Below are 20,130 nucleotides of genomic sequence, written 5' to 3' on the forward strand. Positions count from 1 at the left end.
TCTGGTCTAGGTAGAGCGAAACGATCACCACCGATAGAAGTCTGTCGAACAAAACAGCCAAGAATAGATCAGGTCAATTATATGCAAGATAAGGTGAGCATAATGCAGGAGTTGCATTGCTATTTTAGCAACTCTACATAGTTTAATAGCAATTCTAACCATATTACAGTGGCTTCAGCATTATGCACTTAGGCAAACCTTAAACGTGCTTAACTGAATACATCTACTGGCACGTGAGCGCGCGATGCCTTTCAACGCGTGGCTTTCATCAGGGCGACTTGCACCCAGAGAACATCAAGACCGCGGGCGGTAACCAAAGTTTGGCCGAATTGAGGGCGCGTCTCATCATGCGATGAAATTATCGACTTTTCTAAGAGTTTGAGCTGACTCACGCTGCCAAAATTGACATCTGCAGAGTCGTTGGTGCACCTCTAGCCCAACCTCTGACGCGATCTTCAGTGACCAGCGCCTTATCCCTTTCATAGCTCAGACAAAGCCTGCTCATCACAATGCCACCGGCAGTCACATACGATGGAGTCGAAGGTGCGGAGGGCGGTACCATATTCAAGGATCGGAAGTTTTGGCTGTCACATCGAGTACCGATGAGAAACCGATGGACAGAGCTTATCACGGTATGTTGATCCAGCAAACTCATTCACGCGCTGTCGCTGATTTTAAGATAGCAAAATGGTGGCAAGGTCGTGATGCTGGAAAAACATGCTGATATGCTCATTGCGGACCATCTCAGAAAAAAAGATGCCCCCCCTGGATCCTATTCATGGAAGTTTATTGAGGACTCTGTGAAGAACGGGTATATCCAAATCAAGGATAAGTACCTAATAGGACGCCATCCAGACGAGCCAAGACCGGTGGGCAGCAATCAAGCCAAAAAGTCAACACGGACAAAGTTTACTGCTGAGGATGACGCGAAACTTACTAGGTGGGCACTAAACCATCCAGACGAACAGAAAGGAAACCAGATATGGTACGAGTACGAAAGGATTGTAAGTTTTCGCAAATAAGGCGACGCAAATTAAGCTCACATGCGTAGAATCCTCGACATACTGCACAATCTTGGCGTGATCACTGGATCAAAAAGCTGCAGTTCCTGGATAGGAAAAAATTGGAGAGTATGGCAGCCTCTGCGCCTGCAGAAGCCGGCCCCGTTGCGAGCACCTCAGAAAACACTGCGGAAGACCACAATACCGTTATCAGAGTCCCACGGAAGGCTGCCGTTCAAAGGGCCCCTGCACAACGCGTGAACAACCAAGTAGACGCTGGCCCTATCCGCAGAGCACCACAACCTCAACCTACGACAGTGCCATCACAAGGCCCGAGAGAAGCTAACAAACCTCGGCCATCAATAGAAGATGGTCAAGAAGAAGAAGAACAAGAACAAGAAGAAGAAGCTCTCGCTCTTCTGAGGTACAACTGGTATCAAGATCTTGACGAGTATATCAAAGTCACCGAGAGAGACATCAAGAGAAGTCTTAACATCAATGGAAAGAAGATAGAGTTATTTGATCTTATGCTAGCTGCCCGGGATGCGCCAGTATCACAGGACAGCCAATTGACCGACTGGTACAGGGTCGCGGAAAACCTAGGCTTTGTTGAACCAGATCAGCACACTGTCAACGAGTTACATCTCTGCTATGAAGAGAACCTCATGGACTTCCTCGAGATAATGGAGAGCTTCGAAGTAAACAGCGAGGATGCAGACCCTGAGTCACAAGGTGCAGCTCCTGACATGGACCCCAGTCAGGACATTGACTTCGAGGACGGTCAAGAGCGCGGTTTACTGCAAAGCCAGGTACCATCCTCACCCCCAATCGCCGCGTCAAGTTTGAAACGAACCGCTGGTGAGCCTCCCTTAGCCTCACCGGAGCGCTTTAAGAAAAGACGCTACAGTAAGGACATGGAGATACCGTCTACACCCGACGCCGAAGAAACTTCCAAGCTACAGCGTGCCCAAGAAACATCTCCTGGTGTACTAAGAACCTCTCAGTGGCTAGGTTATATTGGTGAAAGCGAAGCTTCGCAACACCTTCCACCCCTTCCCCCGATGCAAGAAGAATCACAAGATCTCGGGACACGGCCAGCATTAAGGCAGGATACTCGACACCAATCTGTGGATATTTCACTGCCAGATCATCCAGCTTTGGATACTACACCAATACCATTGCACCTGAATAAACATCGCCAGCAGATATCCTCTCGTGAGAGACAGCGAGAATCACACGCTCAGCCCATGAGACGACATCATGACAGCAGCTTTACAGAACAAATCGCTCCCAGACGAGCTGTTTCCTCTGCGAAACCGAACCCAAAACCAAGCACCCGAACAGTTCGACGGTCTCTTCCAGCCTCCTTCGACTCTTCCCGAGCTATTCCCAGGATAAACCAGCCTCAGAGCTCAGAGAAGTCTAATTCTCGAGAAATTCAGAAATGGATAACTCGCTATGAATCAATGGGCTACCCCCGCCAATTTGTCGTGGAAGCCCTCAAACGTACCACCCTTACACCTGGAAAATCGGCCCTTCTAGTCATGAAGCATCTTAGTGAAGGACGCGATGTGCCTTCTCACCACGAGGGTATCTGGACAGACCGTGACGATGCGGATTTGGACTTTGCTACGAGTGTGGACTTTCACCGTTCTCCAGCTGACGATAGCGAAGAACTTCAACAGGAGCGCGCTCAGAAAGCTCACAACCGGCTTGTCAACAAACATGGCTTTCAGAGGTTTAACTTAAGAAAGGCTTTTCTCGAGGCCCAAGCAAAAGAAGGCGGTAGCCACCTGGAGGGATAGGATCTCTTCCAGTGGTTTGACGCACTTGATATGGGCATATAAGTCGAGAGTTGGGCAGTTGTTTACTCATAGTGGGAGGGGCGCGGCGTACCTCTTGCTTAAGACGAAACGAAGATACATTGCTTAATACCCAATTTGAATCTGAAACCAGGATGCCTTCATAAAGTGCTCTTCACTAATACCTTGGGTGGTATTCGACATGCATGAAGTAGTCAGAACATCACGGGGGTGACTATCATTGACGGGATATCCTGATGAATGGTCCCCAAATCTGCCTACATACTCATCACGTCTCATTGCATCCCTCTCACTCATCAGGGCTTTCGCATACTATGTTGCGCTCCCAACGCCAGAAAATGCAGTTTTTCAGTGACCTCTGCCCCTATACCAAATGCGTGAAACACCACAAACCAGCTTCCATAAATTCCTGCAACTTCTCGTTCGAACGTAATGGTAAAAATTCTTTTCCTCATTCCCCGCGTATTGCATCTTGCGTTCAATTCACATCACATTCTTATGCTCCTATTGACATTGACGTTGTTTAATGGCTCCTCGTCACTAGCCACACTTACTTGCCAGGTCCCCAGAGGGACGAGTAAGAGGCCAAAATGATAGTAAGTTTGGTGGCAGCATATTATTTGCCAGTAGGCGGACTGCAAACTGCTCCATGATTGAGCCGAACTTGCTGCAATCAGTGGGCTGCTTTAGCATCAGTCAGCGAGATGATGTCCCCTTCGGCTTCAATTTTTAGGGGGCTGGTGGTGGTTGAGGCTTTCGAATAAGCTTGATCTTGGGCCGCTGAGTAGGCGCTGCTGCAGGAGGGGGTGTGCTCGTGGCAGGACTTGCAGACTTAGGCTTCGGTGTAGGGTTCGAAGGAGTATTTAGTGAGACCTTTCTCTCCGGTGTAGGATGTGGCGATGACGCCGGGCCTCCAGGCAACGGTCTTCGCGCCGCGTCTCCAGGAAGAGGTTTTCTGGCGGGTTTGGCCGTGATGGAATCTGATCTTGAGCTCAGAGAAGGGGCAGAGCCGTCTCTTGGCGCCCCTGAGGGGAGAGATACTCGGCCATTACCGTTTGGTTTCTTTTCTTTCCTCAACAAAGGAGCAAGACGGTTTGGGGCAACCCTTAAGGTGATGATTTTGCTCTTTTTCTTCTTGGGGATACCCGAATCAAATGGCTTATCAACCTTTGCGCGTTTTGGTGCCGGGGTATGCTGTTCATCCTTCTCAGGTCGAGGACGCTTGATACTAGAAGCAGATGAGGGTTCAGGGGGCCAAGATGGTTTGGATCCCGATGAAGACGTAGCACTTGCTTGTCGAGACAGACCTGGTGATGCAACAATGGTATCTCTTTCTTGCTTTGGTAGAGTGGGCTTTGGACTTTGAACAACTGGAGAGGCACTGGCGCTGGGTCGCTGAGGTGGAGGAACGCTTGGGCGTTGGGCAGAGGCTGTCTTGTGGGTGTTGATCTTGATAGAAGATGTTTTCTGCAAAGGTGCAGGTCGCTTCTGCTCAATGATAGGGGCAGGCGGAGCGGGAGGTGGAAGAGGTGGTGCTTGTACGATTGGCTCCCGGGGTGTCGTCCTGTAATGAGCTTTGAATTTCATGATCAACTGTCCAAGTTAGCACCAGCACATACTTGCTTGTAAATAATGTAGCACTTACGCGATTAGAGAGCTGCTGCACAGGCCTCTCGACCTTCCAAGCCTTTGGTAAGGGGAGCGTAATAACCCAATCGCCAGCCTCCTCAAACATCATCGCCGCTAAATCTAGCATACTTTCCATCTCACCACGGCCGAGACTCGGATGATCCAACGCCTTACGCATCGCGATGCTATAGTGTCGTTCGTCGCCTCCGTAGGTTTCATCCATCTCTCTTCGTAAAGCCTTGAGCGCTGCATCCAGGTTCTCTTTTCTCGCAAACATCTCTTTTCTTGCCTCGATCTCCTGAGCACTGTCCTGCACAAGCAGAAGATCTCCCTCATCTTCTGGCCGAGGGTCGTTCTTAACAACCTTAGCATGCTCTCCGAAAGCGATGGCTGCGAGTCCGGAGGCAGCGGCCTCAATGAGTTTGTTTCGCACGTACGGTGACCGGTCGGTAATAAGCGAGTATGTTAAGAATGAGAACACTGTCGGATCCAACATAGCCCCCAGGTCAATCAGAGCCTCGAAGGCCTTGATCCGAATAAGATCTCTCGTTCCGTCCAACAGATATTGCCCGAAATCACTGTACTTCTTTGGGATTACTTCCGCCTTCATCAATCGTTGTTTGGCACTTAGACCAGCAATAGTCCAAACGTTCTGGTATGAATGGGTCCATTCATCTCGCCGTAAAACTCTCTCGATTTGCTCTATGGCCCTTTCGAGGAACTGCTTCTCGTCCTCATTAGGAATTTTGTTCTGCATCGCAAACCAATCATCTTGCTTGGAAGGGATGAGAGACGTAGCAAGAGCCTCCACAAGGGTAGCGATGTAAAAGTGGTCAGAATATGGGTTGTCCTCATTGTTGTTGAAGAGAAGTTGGTCCAGAATGAACTGGCGAGCGTCAAGCGGACATTTGTAAGTGTGAGCATCTCTCACTTGAGCGATGGCTTTGATAATAGCACACTGAACATTGTATTGCTTCTTGTCGGAAAAGTCATTCGGCTTTGGTTGGTTCGTACCTTTGTGGCAGAACATTTCGCTGAAAGCCTTCATCAGTTGTCGAAGGCCAAGCATTGATAGATCCTTGATGTTGGCCTGTCGTGGTAGAGCTTCAGCAGCCATGGTTCGGATACCATGAAAGTAGCGGCGGTCCACAAGCGTCCTGGTAAGAAAACCTGACGCGATGGGGTGCAAAGGGCCATGGGTCAGGTAAAGCATAGCATCCTGCTGAGCAACGACATCTCTATCTTGTTGCAATTGTGACACGTACATGTACGGCTCAAGAGTCCGCTTCATATCGCAAGACCATTCAAAGTCGGCATCTACACGTATCCATTCGTACGACTCTTGGTCCATCTTTCGTTCAGTTTCGGGGTCCCAATCAATCAACTCCCATTGTGCCTGTTCGTCTGGCGTCTGCAGAACGTCGCCCAAGCAGTAGAGGAGCGCATCATCCAAGTTCTCCGCATCCATACTGGCACCAACGTTTTGCTTTTCCTTCATGCGACGCGTGCGCTTGAGCCGCTTGTACTTCGTATTGTATGGAATCTCGAATTTGGTAGACCTTGTGGCATCTTCGCGGATTTCCAGAATATGCTCGTAAGGCGTTCCATCGGCTTCATGGATTCGTACCGTCATCGGTCCTGTAAACAGAGGCTGTACTTCGCCTGGCTTAACACCAGAGCGGCGCTCCTTGACGACGCGTAGGAAATCATTCTTGTCTAGCGGCGGCTTCTTCGCTGTCTGGAATTGAATCTGGTTTAGCGTAAGCTCAACACAGAGCCTCTTCTTGTTGAATTTCGCCTTGACATCAAATCGCGGGCATCCTGAACCGTAAACCCACTGGCTCCAGAAGCTCTCAAGCCGATACTTTGCCCCCTTCTCACAAGTTGTTCGGAATTTCTCTGTTTCAAGGATAGTAGCCCTGTCAGAAGATTCAATCTGAACCTTTGTCAACAGTTTAGAGAGAATGCGTGTCAATCCGTGTCCTCCTGAAGCCTTAATGAGTCGCTTGTCCAGGATGAAGAAAACCACGGGAGCTTTCAGAGTCATAAAGTCCATCTCGAACTCTCCCAAATGCAGGTAAGGGCCGAGATCGTAAAGAGATGGCCGTTCGACGTCCATCTGAACAAGCTTGTCGGATAGTGTCTTCATCCGAAATCTGTACTCGTTGTTTCCGCAAATTTTCTTCATGAAGAGATCTGTCATGAAATGCGCGATGCCAACGATAAGCCATAGATCATTTCTTGTGTTCGGTATCATGTTGATCCCTATCCACTGGTACGCCAATGTTTGAACGATCTTTCTTGTGACATCGATCTCGGTATCGATAATGTCATCTGGGAAAAGTAATCGATTACTGACGAAAGCCATGGAATAGAGAGCCACAGTGTCCTGAATCATATCATCAAGGAAGCAGAGCTTGAAATTGCCGAACGGATATCGAGCAAACGTGAATGTAAAGAAATCAGCTGCCATAGTGATGGCTGCTGCTGTATTCCTTACCCAGTCGGCACGGTGTGGTAGGCAGTATGCGTGAACCTTGAGCGCATTCATACCCAGTTTGACCTCGTCTTCTTCTGTTCTAAACTCAGATGAAAGATCAATATGCTCAAATGGGCCCACTGCAAAACCAAGCTTCTGTACAGACACCTTCTTTTCAGGCTCGAAGGTCATTATCTTTTTGTGATCATCTTCGGGATCTACGGTCTCTTCCATAAGGAAACCTGAGCAGACAACCGACATCTCGCGGAGTTTATCTTCCTCGGCAAGGTTATGGATACGCTCCTGGCCATCAATCTGCATCTTGTCGGGGTTACTACCGTTTTGTTGTGTAGCAAGCGCTTGTTGCAAAGCATCACCCAAGGTACGGGGGTACTTGATTGATATCCTCCAGTCGCAACGTGATCCGTGATCATCTATACCAGGGAAAATACACGAAGCAGTCCCAGGATGTATCGAACTTCGTGTGTACATGTGCGTGAACCGGTTGTCCAGGGGATCGACGCCAACAAACTGTATCCCATCTCGGGGGTTTCTATGGGTAAATGGTATGGTGATTCTGTACTGCTTGTTGGATCTCTCGTTCGCATCAAGACCTATCATAGACTTCCTGATGATGAGCCTCGGGCGATCCGGCTCGGCCTTACCGCGCAGGTTCACCTTCAGCGATCGATAGACCGGTGTGCACCCCTCGAACTCTCTATTCTCGGCGGGGACATCGTTCTTGCGGCTGCGGAATATCGACTGGGCACGCTTGCGGCGAATATCGTGGTGGTCGGCTCTCAAACTCCAACTCTTTGGGTGAGTGAGCTTGGCGTATGGATCATTGTAGATCGCTGTCGTTCTCCGTCTATGACTCTCAACGAGATCACCGTTTGACTCCTTAATATCAGCGATGAAAATGTTCTCGGTATCGATGTCGCAATCTGCAGCGTCCAAGACTATGTCCTCGATCTTATCGCTGAATACGACAAGAAAAATATCGGTCGTTCCGTCAATGCGCTTATCGCGAAAATTGACCTCGAGATTGACTTCTTGCTTGATGATGAAGAACTCGAGCACTGATCCATCTTCTGTAGAGGCCGCTTCGTCGTCTATATCGAGTAGAGAGTGATTCGCAGGCGCAGGCTCCTGTGGCATGGCGAGTGTAGTCATGTTGAGTGGTGGTAGGCAGGGTAAAGGAACGAAGGCCTGAGGGCCCCAGCGAGCTGGTGTTCACAGACTCTGCATCGATAGAAGTTTCAGCCTGATGCGCAGCGCAAAGAAGCCTTCGGAGTCGCTAGGTGTATTTGTAATTCCTATTGTTCTCGTTGCGCAGTCTTGTGCTTCTTTCGAGGTGTCGGCGCAATCTGAACGGGGTTTGCGGAGTTGGTTCAGCGTGAAGTGAGGAGCGGAAGGGGTAACGTGGCTATTAGAAGAGTTTGGCCAATGAATTAGTAAAGAAATGGCCTTGTTGTTAAATACAAATGCTGCAAAAGCGCAATTCGCGCAAACCCGGAAAATGACCGTATATTAACTTCTCGTCGTGAACTTTGCAAAAGAAGGAAGACAGCTCGCGGCGCGTCAGGAAGCTGGCGTGCACGGACCGCTTCACTCCATCCATTTCATGAGGCTCACTGCGCGGTACGTACCTGTCTTGCGCAATGGGCGGATTGGGTGGGCAGCAAACTCACATCTCTGTCATTCTATTAACAAAGAACAAACAGAAGAATGAAGATGATAAATCTCGAGCGCTCCACTACCAAGAAACCCCGAGAAGCGTAACTCACCTCATCCGCCGCACTCTCTCGCTGAAAAGAAAAGAAAAGAAAAGAAAGAGGGGGAAAAAAAAAAAAAAGACATGTTAGCATTGGACATTTCTCTATCATTTATCAGGTATTTATTACTGAACGTCTGTTTATGCCCTCTCATCCTTAAGAGGTAAGTTGGAACTTGTTGAGCAACAAACAGGCGTCACATGTCATTGGCTTCGCAGCCCAATTTGATTTACAGCAGGACACAATTCTAATACAGCATCTCATGATGATTCTCGAATTATACGCACAATCCCAATCAGACAACTGTGATACCATCGCCCTTAACAGGGCGTCTCAGATCCCTCCCGAAACGCCAACCCATTTAGTACAGCCGGCCTGCAAATCCTCTTCACCTGCAATGATATTACAAACAGCCAAACAAGAACCACTCACTGCTTGCTGCGTCTTCGTTCACGGCGCTGCTTCCTCGCGCGAGCCTTGAGGGTATCTTCATCACGGTATTCCTCCGGCAAATCAAAATCAACCTCGGGTATCTCAGGGATGGGTAGACCCCATGCCATAATCTTCCTCCCTGTGCGCCTGTGTCGATGCAGAGCGCTCTCACGCTCATATCTCTTGCTGAAGAACGACTTGAACTCCTTAGGTGGTTCTGGCGGCTTCGGAGCCGGTGCTGCTTTTGCAGGACGCGGAATTTTGGCTACAGCTGGTTGAGGAGTCGATTTTCGGTTCTTTGAACCTTTGGCATTCTTGGATCTTGCCATGGCTTCCTCTTGCAGTTGCTTTGCTGGCGATTCTGAGTCACTTGCATCACCATTTTCGCTATCATCGCCAGCTTCGTCTTCTTCAACACTTGATGAGTTTTCTTCTTCTTCCTTCTCAGCCCGGGCCTTATCTTTCTCCATCTTCCGTCTCTTCTCTTCCAACACCCAATTTCGAAACTTGTCAAGGATAGCCTGGCATCCTTTGATGAAATGGTTACGAGCAGGTTCAAATGTCTTCTTCTTCGTCTCTGTCACACCACTCACGCCCATGACTCTTAACCAGTCATGACCTTGGAGTCCTTCGAGAAGTCGGATAATTTGGTCCCTTTCGTGCTGTGCTCTGCCTTTCTCAGTATTACGTATTGATCTCTCCAGCCGCTCAGCTCGACGATGTATTGGCTGAAATAGTTTATCTGGTAAAGGATCTTCGATGGTCTTGTTCTTCGACTGCGATTCTAGAAACCCTAGATCGACTTGCTGACAATCGAATACATTGTAGAAGAGGGCATCGCCGTACCCGCGTACAGGATATTCAATTGCGGGGTGGTGAGTTTGTGGGATCGCGCGTTTGTCTTCTGAAACGGCGCGTCGTGGATCGGAATCAACGATTACGATCGGCGTGTCAACATTGAATAATTCTATATAGAGTCAGAAAATGTTGTATTTTGCAGGCAACATTCAGGTGAACGATGGGGAATTTTTTGGACGTACGCTGCTCCTTGGGCTCATTCCCAATCACCTCATCGTATTCAGGAAAATAGGCAGAAAGTTCACTTTTAAACCTTGTAGCTTCCTGAGAGCGCAGCTTGCGGCCTTGCTCCTGGGTATTAGTATCGCTCGGCTGAGGCTGCAACCGATCGAGTTCATGTTTGATTCCATTGATAACTTTGCTCTGGTGTTTTGTAAGAGTCTGCTCCTGCTTCGGCTTCGATGTCGCGCTGTCGGTCGTAGGAGGAGGGGGTATCGGTGTCGCACTCGCCACTGTAGGCGTCGCAGCAGGTCTGCGCGTGGGTGGTGGCGCTTTGTTGTTGTCGATATCGGAATCACGGAGTCCGTGAGTGCCCTTTGCGAAGATCTCGACTGTTAATCGCGTTCTTTTCGGTTTGATCGCATCGAAATCGCGATCGTGGGTGTCGAGTGCCCTCTTGTTGCGCCCTCCTCCTCCTCCTCCGCCCTGGGCATGTGCGAATACTCCTGCTGGGGGCGTCAGGTGGTGATGCGGGTGATGCTGGTGCGGAGCTTCAGCGCGCCGCGAGGAACGGGTGACGGAAGCCATTGGAAGACGACAAAATGCCTGGCATGGTTTCAAAGATGTATTTCTCTCAGTCCGCCAGCTCAGTTTGAAGATGGCGTCGTCGATGTTGATGGGTTTTTCAAACGCGGCTTCGGTGCGAGTGCGACCGGTCTGTACTGCACGTTTGCAGTCAGTGGAAGCTTGGCTCCGTCTTGCACCAAGCCAAGATTTTGAGCGCCAGTGTTCTTGCAATTTCAGGGCAGGTGCGCCACTGTACCCCCTATATCGTACTGACAAATGCAAAGCTACAGGGCGTTGACGCGCTGGAGCCATCTGGGCAAATGAGTTGGTCATGCGCACCTCGAAAAGCTGTCTCTCTGACTTCTATAGTGTATTGTTTATCAATCAACAAGCCAGCGCCTTGTTCAATGCGATAAATTCCAATGGCTTCGGGTTTCTAGCTAATGTGATGGACTACTAGAACAGAGTGAAAGGACATGCTTTACCATTTCCTCTGGAATGATATTATTGTGTCTCGACCACAAACATAAGGCAACAGAAGAGTGTGAGTTTATGAAGAAAATTTCCAACAACTTAAATACTTCAACCAAAAAGCTTCGTGTTCTACTGAAAAGCTTCAAGTGTTCGCTTAGGTTGCGACTGAATTAATTTCTGCTTTCGTATAGTGAGACCCCTCGAATACATCATGGCTTTAGGGTATTGTAGATGGCATGTATGGGCGATAGGATGACATATTGTGCAAGGAGTAACCTTAAAGGGCAAGGAAACCTTGGACCTCTGTCCTCGGACTTCAGTCTAATATAGACTAAGAAGACCTTCAAATCAGTTATTTTTATCACTTATGTATGATAAAGGACCTCATTTTTCTTGCCTCCCTTTGAGTACCTACCTTAGGTATGCATGACCGGCCTTTCTGTGCTTATTCATGCTGATACCTTCGCTTATTGGGTATTCTAGGTTAAGTCTTGAAACTCTATTCAAGCTATGGGATAACTGGGCTAGGGTTTTTACACAGCTTAGATGAGCTTCACAGCAATATCATTTGATAGCCAGAACTGGCAGCTGCACAAAGAAAATACTCATGATCTTGGGTATTCGTACTTGATGTCGTGAACCATAATCCGGGGACCGCTCTATACATAAAGGGTATAATATCGTAAAACCAAAACACCTCGCCAAACACCAAGAGTCTTACTATACGTGCATCTTCTCGACATCCTCCTTCTTCTCCCTCTTGGCTGCCTGCTTCTCCTCCTTTGTTGGTTTAATGCCAAGCTTCTTTAAGGCCTTCTTTACTGGTCTTCCCTCTTGCTTCTCTGCCTCTTCTCGTTGTAGCACCTCTCTCTCCTTCGCGGCACTCTCACTCTTGTCCTTGGCTTCCTCTTCCCTTCGCGCCGCCTCCTCTGGGGCTATTATCTTATCTTTCCTGTGTCCCACACGCTGAGCAAAGTCCTTGCCCTTGCGCTTCGTCTTGATATATGCCTCCAGTCCTATCAACACAACATACGACTTGGAGATAGAGACATGGCTCATGTCAACCTCCGACTGCCGTAAGCTTGCAACGAAAGCACGGAAATTCGCTGCGGGAGGGCGGTAGTGTCCGCTCAGTGGTGAGAGAGACGATAGTCGACCATTCTTGATCTTGATGAGACCAGCTGCTGATATCCGGCTACCCTGGAGGAAGGACGAGTGTTGAAATGCTCCTGAATCCTTGATGCCCACATACATGCGAAAGCTTGTGTCTGCAACGAAGATCCATGTATTCTTCCGGACAGATTTGCGCATTAACTTGTTAAAGATCGTGGACGCTGAAATCTGGGACACTTTGTTCATACCCTGACTGTTGTCAAAATCAGGGGTCGCATACTTGGCTGCCCGGTCTGCCTCCCGTCGTGACTCTAGGGAAGAATCGGAGCTGGAACTGCTGACAGATTCGAGGGATCGTGCATCTTCAGGCTGGGCTGCGGCGTTGAATGCCGGCGTGGAATCGTTCACAGGCACGACACCATGTATGCTGTCCTTGAACTCTTCTGTGGTATCAATGCGCTGGCCATTCTTCGCCCAACAGAGTCTGCCTTCACTATCGACTTCAACAAGATAGTACTGGCGCTCTTCACGAGACAGGTATCGAACTTGCTCCCGCTCAAGTCGATCGCGTGGACAGCCATCAACCTCAACGTTGCGGCCTTCACCATAGTCGAGCCAGTAGAAAAAGTTCTCATTTGTGTCTGTTCGCTTCCAAACCTCGTGGTAACGGCAAAGATTACTTCCGTAACGGTGTTTCTGGTCGACCATCTCGAGGAAGTATCGAATGCCCATCATGCGCGCCTCATGTTTCCGCGCAGCAGTAGCTTTCTCACGTCGTGCTCGTGCAGCAACTCGTTCTTCGGGGGAGGCATCTTCGTCGGAAGACGATTCTGAAGATTCAGAATCTGACAAAAGGTCATCATGACCTGCTCGTCGCGCAACGGCGCTCGCCTTCTTCCATTTCTCTCGTGCACTCGCCGACTTGTGTTTCACAAAACCGTCCGCTTTTGAATTATCAAAAGCTTCATTATCAGCTTCTGTTTTCGGTCGTGGCAATGTCGCATGTCGAAATTGAGCTTCTCGAATTGCAGTGACCCATCTTGTACTTGCATCCAAACCAAACCCTTGCATCTCTCTTCTTGCGCGATACCCTCTAAAGGTTTTCTGTATAGTGCGCGCAGCTTGCGCCTGCGCTGGTCGTCCTGACTGACTGTCGACATACTGGCAGCTCTATTGCGCTGACGCTGGACTTCGCGCGACCAGCGCCTGCGCTCGCGATCTCTGCGCTTTGTTTCTTGTTCGCGTTGTTGTTGAACAATTGCAATTCGTTCGAATTGCTTTGGCGAAGGTGGTCGCAGAGAGTCCATGTATTCTTTTGTCTTAGTGGTAAAGGGTAAGTCGCCGTTAGTGGTAGCAGCAGAAGATGACGCAGTGCTGACGACTGAGAATTTGGAGTCGGTACGGGTTGGTAGTTGTGCTGCTAAACCCAACGGCGATTGTCGCGGGGTCCCCTCCAGTTCCATACTGATATCGTTTGGGGTCTGCACTAAAACCGGTAACAAACAACGGTGTTCTAGAATCTCGAGTTGCGTCATGGTCGTGGGGTTGAACTGGGTTGAGAATGTGGGGGTGGGAGCAAAAGTTGGTGATAATGGCGATGAAATCCTTGGAAAAGGCTGTTAATTACATCGAGAAACAAGAAAAGACGAAGGCTGATGAACTCATGACACTTCGAATCTCTTTAGTTCAGAGCTGGATCTTGCGGCTCTTATAAACATGGTCTTTACTACTGATGTAGTCAGGCCGATGCCCAGAAACCAGCAGGTTCTTGTCATTCTTGTCACGGAAGAACGGCACTTGGCAATCCTGCAAAGAACATTGGCATCGCCGTAAAATCTCAATAGATTGCTTTATTGAGACGCCGCAATGCTTGGTAAATGCCGTTACATACCGAAATAATCTAGACTCATGGCTGGCAAAGCGTCAGAATAGCGGCACGGAAATCCGACAGGAAACTCACTCATTGGCTGATGCGTAACAGCATATCCTCTAAGCCATACCGAACTCCACATGGTTATGTTAAGCTTCATTCAAAGTCAACAGCTTAACTGTTAGTATCGCGCGCCTGTTGTTAGCGACCGGATTTCTCTTGCTGCGCCCTGGCGCCTATACTCAGCCCTTTGGATACGAGAGCTTAAACGCCCAGCGATGACATGCCACTGAGGCGAAGCAAATGGTATGGCTTTCGAGATATGCTTGACTGTGTCGTACAACAATGCCAAACCTTGGTTTCATCTTGGCTCTCGAATCAAGCACAAGCTAAGAACAGACGAGCATGCAATACAACTGTAGGGCCACAAGTGGTAGATCATCCAACTCATTATCATTAATACGGATTGTTGGCTGCTGCATATGTGCGTGAGACTGGGCCAAGCAATATATATCGTTTGTACAAAGAGGCCTCCCATGAATGAGACCCAAAGGTAAACATATCCAAAGAAGAGAAGATGCTAAGACGATAAGAACGCTATGCAAAGAGGAACTCCTTGAGGACTGGCGATCCAGAAAATTCTGGATTTAACAGTATGCAACTAATAAGGTCAGCATAATATTGAGCTGGAAACTCCTGATATACGCACTTGAGAAAGTATTGTAGGCCTGCCCGCCTTTTCTCGAGAAATCGGGGCCGAAACTTGGAGATGACACTCTTGGGCGGAAGCGCCGGAACAGCTGCCTCAAATCCGGGGAAAGTCTGAACCAACCGATATCGAAAGTCGTCAAACTCCGAATACCGTTTACGAATATTCATATAACTCCCCTATCGTTGGGTCAGTCAACCGCGATCTTCAGATCAGCACGCCACTGCTGAACCACCACCAATCACTCACATTGAGAGCCTCGACACGGATATTCCACACCACAAAGGCCCCGATATTTGTTGCACTGCCGTTGACAATGGTATAGCTGACAACCTCAACACTCTTGGCCCAGCAAGCGCTGTTGCGGTCGTCGAACTCGCTCGCTTCGTTGTCACGCAGGGTTATAGCGCCAGCAGGAAGAACGGACTCGGTCGACATGTTCGATATGGTGCGTTGATGGCCGGCACGGGTGTTCAGCCAGTATGGTGGCGATGTTATCGAACTCGGGGAGACGGTAGATGATGCAGTTTCGTGCCGCGCATGATTGCTATCGTTGGGGTCATGATCGAAGGATGTGCGTGGTGTCTCAAACACTTCGGTAGCTGCGGTCTGTGTTTCAGAACTGCCTGGATGCGATGCGCCGGCGGCCAGATTGCCATCGCCAGGCGCTTGATCTATCGCAGTCGCCATTCAACCATGCGATGAAACAAAATCTCGGGCTTGAATCGTTCAAGTCGCTAATGAAGAAACTTCCGATACAACAGGTTTAATAGTACTGGATTGTATGTGATTCAATGGTAAAATCGTGTCGCAAAGACTTGTAGCAGTGATTCAATCGACCCAGTCGAGTAATATTGATGTTGATTAACAGTTGAAATCGTATCAGCGAGTTAGGATAACAGCCCATGAATAGCGGCCCTGCTTTTTAGTTGACAAAGCGCAAGGATTTGGGTTGCGGAGCGGTAGAGAAATAGTCAATTATGTACAAGTCGTCAGGATGAGGTTGATGATGAAATCAAGGCGCGAGTAGAGGGCACGATCCAACCAGGGACATAGTATAGTGTGTGTCTGGGTAGTGGCGATAGCTTGTCCCAATTGAAAGGATGAATTGGATGTGATGTCGTAGAGCAAAGCCTTAATCGGCACCGTTCCGGGCCTTGCAGCTTGATTTTTTCCGATTGATGGAGGGGCCGGCGCCCCGGTCCATGGGAGTCGGGACAACCCAGAACGCACCGGTAAACTTTGTGACCTCTGGCTTCTTATTTGTGTGAATCTACTCCGGATTTGGTCATTCGTAGCCTTCATTTCTACAGCCTCCGCGAGATATCGCAACATAGGAGGAGAGTTGATTTATCGTTCAAATGCGTAAGTTAATTACTTACAGTAAACCAATCTCCTGCTGTGTGTAGTACGATAAGGTTTTCTTAGGTAACTCAATGCCCACTGACTTGGATATCGACCAAAATACCACACTTGCAAGGGTACAATATGACCGCCGCATTTACGGCCGGCCTTCATCTTGAAATACGGAGCTCGAAAGCCACGTCCGTTCCGTGCCCGGCTGAAGAGGCCGGTTGGGTACCGGTCGTCTAAGCTTTCGGGACGTAGCGGAACCCGGATTGACAAGCGCGAGATCTCATCGACTGTGGCTTTCTATCAAGGGATACAAGTACAGAGATTCTGACTACTTTGTTTCAAGCCGCAGAACTCTCATCATATCATATGACATTGTCATCTGGTCCAGTTCAAACTGTAACTCTAATCGGAGCCAAGGAGCAAAATAGAGGAGGTTGGAATCAAAGGAGTGATCGAAATTGTAGGAAGAAACCAAGTTCGATGACCAAAGTTTCTCTCGAGTTCCTGCAGGTTCACTTTGAAACGGGACAAATTATCCTGACTCTGCGGGGGTGAGAATCTACTCTCCACATGAAACGAATTCCTCTCGAGGATTCTTCTGAAGTCGAGGCTGGTTCCTTTCAGGTTTGGTTATCTTTTTATGACCTGTCATGAACCAAGTCTTCGTGTTCTCTGTAAGTGCCCTCACCTCGATTAATGCCTGCATGGAACGAACACGATTCGATACGAAGTTACCTTACTATCTTGTACGAGAGACAAGCGGATATCTCTTCGGCTAGTCCGTCATATCTCCAAATGCACTCCGCTTTCAAATGTCTTAGCCAGCAGAGTGTTTCTTCACCTGCGTTATTGGGTTACTAGAAGTAGTGGTTATTCGACTTTGCTGTGTGATACCTCATAAAATGTGCGACTGTGATCACTTCTCTGAGAGCCTGAACATCTGGCCGCGTAAGCTCCATAGTGAGGCACAAACAAAATATCATCAACACCAACGATTGGCGCGATATCCATAGCATCATGTTCTCGTCGTGGTGCATTGCGCGGGGTTATCGAAGGGTCCAGTGCAGTGACATGCCCCGCCCATATGTAAGAAATACGAAGGTTGTTGGCTGGTCCAGATGCCTAGCACCGAACAGAGTTACCCTTTATGGGAACAGTTGGCCACCATTCTTGCATCCGAGTGGCCAATCGTCCGTAAAGAATACTCCGACGTGATCATAGTGGGCTCGTACATGTTGTGAGCGACCTCAACCACCAACTGGAGCGCGTCGTTCGCGTGGTCCAAGATACACTCAGTGATGCACAATGACAAGACCATCATAACAAATGTGCAGCAGTGGTCTCATATCGCTTCACGACTACTAGATGTGGAGTCTGTAGTAGTCAACCGTTCGCGCCCGCCACAAAGCCAAGCTCTGGACGATGCGGTTGAGAGGAGACGAAGGACGACCTCCACTCGTATGCCCATGATGGCGAGTATGGGGCATCACCGACATCTGACGAGAGCACGGTAGCGTCGAGTCAACTGAAGAGATCTCCATTAGGATCTTCTGAAGATCACAGACCGGGCTGCTGTAACAAGAACATTATCGATAATACTATTGACTCCTTTTAATCACGGCTCTTAAAACCAAGGGCCTTGGAGATTACGGTCATGGTGCACCAACACCAAGCGAGCCAAAGCCTCCCCAGACCGCCCTAAAAAGCCCAAGCTTAAGCGGCGAACCGCACTAGTTGAGTCTATCGGGCCTAGCCTCCAGAGTATTCCGGGACCTCCTGGCACAAAATGCGCCGAGTGGTGGACGATATGGAGCAAATAAAGTCTCATTGCTGCTGGGATATGTTAGAGCTAAGCCCAATGCTGCTGTGCTGCTCCTAAAGTCCCCTGTTCACTCTGCGAAAATTGGTGCTACTGGTACTACTTTGTCCACCGTCTGTGGTCATGATGTCGCCCAGGCTCGGGTCTCGCCTCAGCTTTTGCTACGGATCATTTCTTTTGACGCTGTAGCCCGGCGGTAGGTATCTGGACCTAAGGCAGAGAGGTATCCATCCATGCGTCCATACCCATATAGCCGGGGGTTGTCTGTCATTGAAATGTCTCGGACCTCCTCGACCTTTTCTTCATCGTCCTCTTCTCTCACCACCTGCTTTTGATACACTCGCTATATCAGACTTGGTCTTGATTCTCAACAGTCGTTAACTCGTCATCTTAATGCTTTATTCTTCTTTTGCTCGTACTTTTATCAAATCGTCGGTCGTCACTCACATACCTTGTTCTTAATCTGTAAGTCAAACATCGTCCGAGTCTACGGGTCTTGCCCCGGTTGTCTTAGTGATAGCATCCTCCATACCTCTCGTTCCCACAGAGCACAAGCAATCTCCTCATTATGGGAAAGAGAGAGACTTGGAATATAAGTGAATAAAACCGCTGACCCCCGGCCAAAGAAACTCCATACCTTTCGTCAATCTTCACCGTTTACGAACTTTTTTTGGACTTCGCATACGTATCAACCACATACATACCTTCATCGTATCCAACACAGCTAGTTTTCATACAAGACACAAATACGTCACAATAATGCCCTCTCTCCGAACAACCGTTTTGGCCGTTGCTGCCTCAGCCATTGCCGTTGTCAACGCCGACTATGTTATTGACCCCGAGAGTGTACCCCTGTCTCAACGCCGTGAGTAAAGATCTAACGCCGATTATTTTGATGTGCAGGGTCTAATACATAACCAGGTGTTTGGTGCCAGAACGAAATAGAAACCTGCCCTATGATTTGCGGGCAGACTAGCAAGGGAGATACCAAGGTCAACGAGTGTGATCCTGTAAGTTTCGTTATCTAGGCTTCGTTGACAACTGTTAATCTCTTTCGTCCAGAAAACCCTTACATACGGTTGCATCTGCGGCGACGGCAAGCAACCCAACGTGTCTGAATACTCCCTGACCCTACCATTCTACGTATGCCAGGAATGGGGTAACCAATGTGTCGAGGACTGCAAGGGCAGTGCCTCTTGCGCTTCTGACTGCCGCCAGAACCACCCATGCGGTGCCAGCAACCCCAAGAAGTACAACACGACTTCCACCGCTACCGACACGGCTGCCGTCAAAGCGACAGCCAGCGCTACTGACGATCCCAATGTTGTCTACACTGGCACCCCAGGAGGCGACGGCGGCGACAACTCAGACAGCTCAACAACAACAAAGACCAACGGCGCCGCCGTCATTGAGGCTGGGCGCACATGGGGCCTGACTATTGTCCTGAGCACCATTTTCGCTGGGTTCGCCATGTTCTGAGTTTCTGGTGATGCTTGACGGTTTCCTGAGTTTGGCGACCGGGCTGCCAAAGAGATTACTGCATTGCTTCTGTTCTCTTGTGTTTATTGCTCCTACATTCCTTTGAAGCCTTGGACGTCTAGGTGTTTGGTTGTCTTTTATGGTGGGATATTCTTTTTATGATTCAACTTGAGGGGTTGCCCTTTTACATCATTAATATCGTTAATGTCGAAGGGACGAAGAGATGGGAATAGGTGGTAGAACAGGACGAAATACATGTCGTTGACTGCAATCAAGCAGTTGAACCACCAGAAACCTCTGACGACAAATTTGAAGCCAGTGTGATGTCCTGATGCATGAAACAAGCAGTGGCATATCGAGACATGTCGTTGTCGGTTCAAGGATTCCCAGAGTTGGAGGAGATCACAGTCAGCGTCAGTCGATCTTCACTCCACATTCCGGATTTCAAGACCCTTAGACGTGTACCGGGCTATCGGATCAACAAAACTGCCGCGATGTAAGTTTTGTTCTCCAACTAGCATCCATTCCAGCCAATTGCATTTGAATGAGAGGCTCGTATTCTTTTTGTTGGTGCTCACGCGCTCACG

At 48.9% G+C, this 20,130-nt stretch overlaps 7 protein-coding genes across 14 annotated transcripts; 2 read left to right on the forward strand and 5 right to left on the reverse strand.

Annotated features, from left to right (window-relative positions):
* The first annotated feature begins 225 nt into the window (after positions 1-225).
* FOXG_06087 (uncharacterized protein) lies at positions 226-4,470 on the forward strand. Its single transcript, XM_018384593.1, has 3 exons — positions 226-632; positions 684-1,004; positions 1,052-4,470. The coding sequence occupies exons 1-3, from the start codon at positions 510-512 to the stop codon at positions 2,804-2,806; spliced, it is 2,199 nt and encodes a 732-aa protein (XP_018241724.1). The 5' UTR covers positions 226-509; the 3' UTR covers positions 2,807-4,470.
* Positions 2,909-8,784, reverse strand: FOXG_06088 (transcription initiation factor TFIID subunit 2). Of its 3 annotated transcripts, XM_018384596.1 has the most exons (4): positions 8,720-8,784; positions 8,582-8,627; positions 4,470-8,358; positions 2,909-4,417 (listed from the first exon to the last, which is right to left on the reverse strand). In XM_018384596.1, the coding sequence occupies exons 3-4, from the start codon at positions 8,103-8,105 to the stop codon at positions 3,554-3,556; spliced, it is 4,500 nt and encodes a 1,499-aa protein (XP_018241727.1). In that variant the 5' UTR covers positions 8,106-8,358; positions 8,582-8,627; positions 8,720-8,784; the 3' UTR covers positions 2,909-3,553. The 3 variants fall into 3 exon arrangements, with proteins under 3 accessions (XP_018241727.1, XP_018241725.1, XP_018241726.1); XM_018384594.1 differs by having other exon boundaries at positions 4,470-8,627; XM_018384595.1 differs by having other exon boundaries at positions 8,582-8,784.
* Positions 8,785-8,800: 16 nt separating this feature from the next.
* Positions 8,801-10,947, reverse strand: FOXG_06089 (uncharacterized protein). The gene is made up of 2 exons (XM_018384597.1): positions 10,180-10,947; positions 8,801-10,106 (listed from the first exon to the last, which is right to left on the reverse strand). Exons 1-2 carry the CDS (start codon positions 10,742-10,744, stop codon positions 9,136-9,138), a joined length of 1,536 nt encoding a protein of 511 aa, XP_018241728.1. The 5' UTR covers positions 10,745-10,947; the 3' UTR covers positions 8,801-9,135.
* Positions 10,948-11,713: 766 nt separating this feature from the next.
* FOXG_06090 (uncharacterized protein) lies at positions 11,714-14,117 on the reverse strand. The gene has a single exon (XM_018384598.1). The coding sequence runs from the start codon at positions 13,379-13,381 to the stop codon at positions 11,918-11,920; it is 1,464 nt and encodes a 487-aa protein (XP_018241729.1). The 5' UTR covers positions 13,382-14,117; the 3' UTR covers positions 11,714-11,917.
* Positions 14,118-14,523: 406 nt separating this feature from the next.
* Positions 14,524-16,098, reverse strand: FOXG_06091 (uncharacterized protein). Of its 3 annotated transcripts, XM_018384600.1 has the most exons (3): positions 15,139-16,098; positions 14,890-15,068; positions 14,524-14,841 (listed from the first exon to the last, which is right to left on the reverse strand). In XM_018384600.1, the coding sequence occupies exons 1-3, from the start codon at positions 15,577-15,579 to the stop codon at positions 14,778-14,780; spliced, it is 684 nt and encodes a 227-aa protein (XP_018241731.1). In that variant the 5' UTR covers positions 15,580-16,098; the 3' UTR covers positions 14,524-14,777. The 3 variants fall into 3 exon arrangements, with proteins under 3 accessions (XP_018241731.1, XP_018241732.1, XP_018241730.1); XM_018384601.1 differs by having other exon boundaries at positions 14,890-16,098; XM_018384599.1 differs by having other exon boundaries at positions 14,592-15,068; positions 15,139-16,003.
* A 1,508-nt stretch (positions 16,099-17,606) lies between these two features.
* FOXG_19180 (uncharacterized protein) lies at positions 17,607-17,786 on the reverse strand (the record flags this gene model as incomplete). The annotated part of the gene is made up of 1 exon (XM_018399381.1): positions 17,607-17,786. The coding sequence occupies one exon, from the start codon at positions 17,784-17,786 to the stop codon at positions 17,607-17,609; it is 180 nt and encodes a 59-aa protein (XP_018241733.1).
* A 329-nt stretch (positions 17,787-18,115) lies between these two features.
* FOXG_06092 (uncharacterized protein) lies at positions 18,116-19,993 on the forward strand. Of its 4 annotated transcripts, XM_018384603.1 has the most exons (4): positions 18,116-18,529; positions 18,691-18,929; positions 18,986-19,074; positions 19,127-19,993. In XM_018384603.1, the coding sequence occupies exons 2-4, from the start codon at positions 18,824-18,826 to the stop codon at positions 19,541-19,543; spliced, it is 612 nt and encodes a 203-aa protein (XP_018241735.1). In that variant the 5' UTR covers positions 18,116-18,529; positions 18,691-18,823; the 3' UTR covers positions 19,544-19,993. The 4 variants fall into 4 exon arrangements, with proteins under 4 accessions (XP_018241735.1, XP_018241734.1, XP_018241736.1 ...); XM_018384602.1 differs by having other exon boundaries at positions 18,116-18,929; XM_018384604.1 differs by having other exon boundaries at positions 18,691-19,074.
* Positions 19,994-20,130: the final 137 nt, after the last annotated feature.

The sequence above is a fragment of the Fusarium oxysporum genome, chromosome 2 (assembly GCF_000149955.1).
Source record: "Fusarium oxysporum f. sp. lycopersici 4287 chromosome 2, whole genome shotgun sequence".
NCBI classification, from domain to species: domain Eukaryota; kingdom Fungi; phylum Ascomycota; class Sordariomycetes; order Hypocreales; family Nectriaceae; genus Fusarium; species Fusarium oxysporum.